General features: G+C 35.6%; 1 protein-coding gene across 2 annotated transcripts in view; it reads right to left on the bottom strand.

Annotated features, from left to right (window-relative positions):
* Nucleotides 1–232: 232 nt before the first annotated feature.
* LOC137490062 (adhesion G protein-coupled receptor E3-like) overlaps nt 233–6118 on the bottom strand; it is a 150662-nt gene continuing 144776 nt past the window's right edge. For both annotated transcript variants that reach the window (XM_073945022.1, XM_073945021.1), the window contains 5 exons: nt 3113–3345; nt 2956–3022; nt 2782–2873; nt 2541–2703; nt 233–2159 (listed from right to left, as the gene is read on the bottom strand). In XM_073945022.1, the coding sequence (XP_073801123.1) occupies nt 2034–2159; nt 2541–2703; nt 2782–2873; nt 2956–3022; nt 3113–3345 (681 nt within the window). In that variant the 3' untranslated portion in view covers nt 233–2033. The remainder of the gene's footprint in view (nt 2160–2540; nt 2704–2781; nt 2874–2955; nt 3023–3112; nt 3346–6118) is intronic.

Below are 6118 nucleotides of genomic sequence, written 5' to 3'. Positions count from 1 at the left end.
CAACTGAAACACACGGCTTAAGAGAATTGAGTTCATACATTTATTACAATCACTTTCCTTCAGCTTCTTTACAAGGGGTTGCAAAAACATGCGATGAAATAAATGTAAATTATTTTTAAATGCTTCTGCAAACTTTCTTTAGCAATATTTAGCAATAGACAACTGAACCTGGACAAGAACACAGAAATACAATCAGTTATAAAAAAAAAAATTAAAAAAAACATTATACAGCTTCATGTTAGTCACATACTTATTTTTCATGTTTAAATTAAGTAATACTGTTTGTACTGTATGTACAACAGAGCCTGAATGGAGTGTGAGATAGTTTGCACCCACTTTTTAAAGTTAAACAAACCAATGCAGTATTTGCCACAATGCAGTACTCAATAAAATTGCTTTCAGTGCAACAAGTTTTATCAATTTCCAACAGCTTTTAATTTACAATATTTTAAAAACTTCTTTCAATCTACATTTAAAAGTTACACTTTAGGGATTTATTTGTTGTTGCCATTGTTATATCATTTCAAGTAGAATGGTGACCCTAAATTATTCCTGCTTGCATAGTTCTACATCCCAGTGCATATAACAGCTCTTAATAAAGCTAAATAAATGTTATGACCATAGACTGTAAAATATATGGACGTAGTATCCGTCATCACACCCACGGTGGGATAGCAAACAAGGGCAAAGAGGCGGAGAGTGAGTGGAGCTACAGACACCTGCTGGCATTTTGCTTGGACCTGGTTCAGACACACTTTACTTTGGGAGAACGCTTAATACTATCACCTGTGACTCGTTTGTATTCTGACCACTTGTGCTTTGTTGTATACTATATCAATAAAGTGTTTAGACTTTTAAAAACACTGCTATAACACATTGAGCCACTAAACATCGTTCTTATGATGTTTTTCAACAGGAGGAACACGCAAATTATTTCCAAACACTTCAGATATAGTCTGTGTTAGTTAATGTAAGACTATTGATGAAATCCAGCATAACACTGTATGACAACGCTTCAGATGACTGTTCTAGAGCCTACAGCTAATCAATTCGTCAGATTCTGGAGTGCATTACAGCTCTAAATATAAATATAAACGATAAATGATCTTAAATAAAACAAAAACATCTATAGAGATGGTATATAAGTATATAACTTTACTCGCATGGGAAACGGAGGCCACGTGAATGGTTTGTGAGCACACTTAAGTGCACTCAGCATGCCATGCCATCTAATAATTGTAGGAAACAAGTCCAAGAGGCAGTTGACAGTGTAAAGCCACATAAAACAACACAGACATACGATAAATATGCCGAGTTCAGTGGCTAATCTGCAGGATTCAGCTGAGGTGACATGACGGCGACCAATGAGACCTAGCTTTCACTCAAGTGGCCACTCCCTTAATTATGCAAACTTAATATAACTTAATATAAAAGAAACGGATGAGTTATAAAAAAATTCACCCACCTCACAGTTGTCATGAAGGGTAATATTAGTTGTATTAACCAAAATCTTTTTTTGTACCAGGCTGTAAACACCTTTTTTTCTGCTGTAAAGTTGGCCATTCTAACAGTGGGCTCAATTGAAATTTGCTCTATTTTGAAGCCAGGAGCAGCCAGGACTAGCGGAACTTCGGATGAATTGCAGTTTTAGTTACTTCCGTATTGGCTTCCTGAGGGAGAGTGGGAGGTTGGCGCTTGGTTATGACAAGTAGATATAAAAAAACAGGGTAGATTTGTTTCATGCAAGCAACATTGCCAACAAAGGTAGTTGATGGGCACTGTACTTTTCTTTTTGCATAAGTCAATAGCTAAATTTGCATTGTGTGATACTGTGTTAAGCTATAGGCTATTTTTGTAAAGCATTTTAAATAAATTGTTTAAAAATATATATTTGATATGGTGATTTGATATGACTTTCAACAATATTAACAGTACTTTACAGTATTGACACTAAAATAGTATAAGTGCTGTATTAAATGTTAGATCGTGAAAGTCATAGCTGACATATTTAATATGGAAATAATGATAGAATGTCACTTCATTTCCTGGCCTGGACCCTGGACTAAACTTTCCCCAGTGTTTTCTGAGGTCCAATTGATGTTCTTGGGTTTGAGTCCACAGCAAAGAGATGTAAAGAGCTTCCTGTACTCTTGCCTGATCTGAAAAAAAAAATTAAAAATGAGAGTATTTAAACCTCTAGCTAAACATATTCACATTTTATTTCCCAACTGAAAAATCCTTGATAGCACTTTGATTTTTGTATATAGTATGATTTATTTATCAGAGCATTTGCTCATCAGCAAAACATCTATTTGATGTCTATTTTAAATGTTAATAGATGTTTAGAATCTAACTAGTTTATTTCTTAAATTTCAAATGTTCGCACAGCAAAACTTTTACAGATGTTTATTAGCCATTTGAGCACAGAAAATGTCATCAAGACAATAAAAAAAAAAAGATCTTGCAGACATACTTGTTCTACCTGCTATATGCTTAATATAACGAGAGCGATAACTTTGTGTTAGAGTGTGATATCTGACCCCTTTATTGAGGACGCAGTAGATGAGGAAGATGAAGGTTCCCTGCTGGGAGTTCAAGATCAGGAAGAGGATCTCCAGCACTTTACTGCTATTAGTGAAGAAACCCAGAATCCAGGAGCAACCGAGAACCACAAACTGAGCCAGGGTTTTCAACATTATAATCCTACAGAGGAATCAAGAGTTAATCTTTATTGTCCTCTTAATATTAACTATAGAATGATCAAATCATAATGTTTGTTACTTAGTTTGCTTTAATCGTGAAACGTCAGCGTTCAGTTTTTTGAAGGCTGACTTCAAACTGATTCCGATGCTGATGAAGAGAATTATGTTTAACTGCAGAGTAAAAAATAAACTGTATTAATCACATTGTTTTCCTTATAAATAAAAGTCATGTTATAAAAATAAACATGGTTACAGCTATTATGATGGTAACAGGTCCCAAAAAACTCCAGATGAAGCCTTTATCTATTTTAATCCAGCATCTGTTTGGAGAAGGATGCAGTCAAATGAACACTGAACACAAACATGGATGATGAAAATGTTTAGAATTGAATCATTTGAAGTAAACTCACTTTTCACTTCCGTAGCCGTTGGGAACCACTGCCGCAGAAATGCCCACCACAACCAGAGCAACCACATATCCTATCACAGACATGAATCTGTGGCGAAGCACTTCCTTCTTTTGGGAGCTGATCTGGGATAGGTTCTTCACACAGATGAAGAGCAACACAGCTTCAATGAACATCCACACAAAACCGGAGAGAAAGAGGAAGTGCAGAAGGCCTGATATCAGCGCACACAACACCTGGGGAGCATGACAGATGGTTATAATGATTCTCAATACAGACTGCATAAAATCAAACTTTACAGTATTTATTTTGCTAGCTCACATTGATATTCTTAAGGTGAATAATTAGTCCATGCAAATGAATGCATGGGGAAAAGAAAAACATTTTGAGTGGAGATCCTTTCATATTGACATCAACTTGAAAGCTTTCATAGAAATCAATAAGTTCTTCTCAGGGATGTGTTCTTTCTTTGTTATTATTTTATATACTAATGATTGTAGAAGTATATCCTGAAATTTGCAGATGACACTGTCATTATGAATCCGCTGGTAAATGAAGAGATTTCTCATGGACCTCTGGTGGAAAATGTTTCTTGGTGTGCAAATTACAGTCTTAATCTAAATATAGCAAATACCAAAGATATGATGATAGATTTTTGGAAGACTGCTGTTATCGTTTTACCTACTGTCATTAATTGGAGGGACATTGAACTTGTGGATGAGTACAGATATTTGGGTACAGTAATTAATAGATAATTACAGTTTAAAGTTAACAATGAGATCATTTGCAAAAAGGTCCAACAGCACTTGTTTTTCTTTTGAATTTTTTTAAAGGGTGACAAAACACATTTTTTGAGATGTTGACAGACATGTATATGTCCCACGTTGTGAAACACGCTTTTAGGATATTTATGTCAATAAAAAGTGAAAATTGGTTGTTATTGCGTTGTTTCAAGCAAATTCATTCTTTCGGTTTGAAAAGAAATTTTTAAGTAACATCACAGCAATGAGATCCCTGTATAAATTCCAGCATGAAGATTGCAAGTCTGTACCGGCCGGTACAAAGTAAAGTCATTGAGTTGAGCATATCTGTTCATTAATTCATAAGAAAGACTTGGTTCAAATGAATCAGCACGCTCTATTGTGAATGAGATGCATCTTCCTTAATATGCATGACATAGCTATGAGGACTCCTTTTACCCGTTACAATGTTCAGAGAGATGTCACGTTGTGTTGCCAACCGTAATAAAAACAAGTGGAAAAAAAGAAGACATGGGTTGACGATGTTTTGTTTTTAAATGTGCCGAAACAAAAGTTTTTTTTTTATTTCCCCATGATGAAAGCACAGCTCGCGTGAAGACTCAAGCAGTTGGTTTACAGTGGTCAGTTTGTAATAAACATTTATTACCTGAGAGCTTTTTGAATCTGGAAATAGTGAAATCCGGATTTGCCACTCCAATGCGGTTCCAGTTCGCGTTGATTGTCCTGTCTCTACGGATTTGGTAAATGTGTGAACAATGTTCATTGTTTATGTTTCTCCAGATGGCAAATTTATTAAGAGTACTTTACTTATTTATCAAGAGTACTCTCAGTTTTTGAAGACATTACTTAGTGAAATGGCTGAAGTTACTAACTAGTTTAAAGTAATATTACTACAGTATTAAACGACTTAATGCTGTATGTGCAATTTCTTCAGGAACTATTTGTTAAAATATGTAGTATGTCTTCACAAAATACGTTTCCTTTTGAATTGAGTCTGGAGCAGTTTTCACAAGAACAACTCCATTTCTTCAACACGTCCACACACCCTTTCTTTTTTTCAAACTAGAGATGCAAAAATAAGAACTAGAGGGGTTTCGTGGCCCTTTATACTATGCTTAGGCTCCATTTCCACCAATACGTTTTCAATTTGAAACAGCGCTTTAGAATGAAAATGATTCACTTTCCACGTTTCATCTAGCATTTCTGAAAAGCTCTCTCTACTCTCGTGTCTGAGCTCCAGGCAGTCAGTGGGACCTCTGAGGATAACTGCCTGGCTGAGAGCAGCAGAATGTTAGCCAGTCCATCTCAAATCTGCCGATGGATCTCAAATCTCTGTAGCTGTTAAATGCAATCTAGAAATCATCCTGTGTACCTAAATCTAACAAGTCAGTCATTTAAAACTATTAGCCTACTTGTTCTGAGGTAACGTTTTGGTTGAGCGCAAAAAAAAGCTAAAATACCTATTAATTTGTGTAATGACATACAATGATTCTGCACATTTGACTTGCCTTTTTTCCTATATATATTTTACTAACTGATTATTATATTCAGCAGAAAGAGATGGCTATTTCATATTTCACCAGGCATTTCCTCTGATAATCTTTATTTTATGCATAAAGCCTGATATTAAGCACATATTGCCAATGTTTTGTACTTTTCAAGGACAATGAAAGAAGGCAGGCCCCATTTTGTTATAAATTTGCATGCAGTCAAGATGATGGTCATTTAGCCTAAATATGTAAATTTTTGGTGTCTGCTGTTTTTAAAAAATTAAAAGAGACATTGCTTCATGTCATGTTTTTATTTTATTGTTAAGATGGTTAGATAAAACGGTGAATGACGTTATAAAAGTACACTGCCGTTACGGGTAAAGATTTACCGACGTGTCCTCAGACGTTTGATATGTCTGAACTTAGGAAAGGAAAGGATGAAAGTCTGAACTTTTTTAGGCTACTTGAGAAAAAGCCTCAATCAGGTAGCGTAATTGTCAGCAGCCACGCCTCCCTTTCAGATGATTTCGTTTTCCCCCATCCACAATGACACAGCAGCAGCATTTTAAAACCAAAACGCTCTATTTTTGGGGATCGAAAATTCTGGGGTAGTGTGATGGAATGCGTAACCATAGCAAAACTTATGCGTTTTAAAACCAAAACATATTAGTGTAAATGGGACCTTAGTGTTGATGACTTTGTTCTTTGCTAGTGTGTTATTGTCACTGACTCGGTCAGAGTCATTCCCGGTGGTCACC

Source organism: Danio rerio, chromosome 3 (genome assembly GCF_049306965.1).
Source record: "Danio rerio strain Tuebingen ecotype United States chromosome 3, GRCz12tu, whole genome shotgun sequence".
Taxonomy (NCBI): Eukaryota; Metazoa; Chordata; class Actinopteri; order Cypriniformes; family Danionidae; genus Danio; species Danio rerio.
This window is presented reverse-complemented; position numbering and strand designations above follow the sequence as displayed.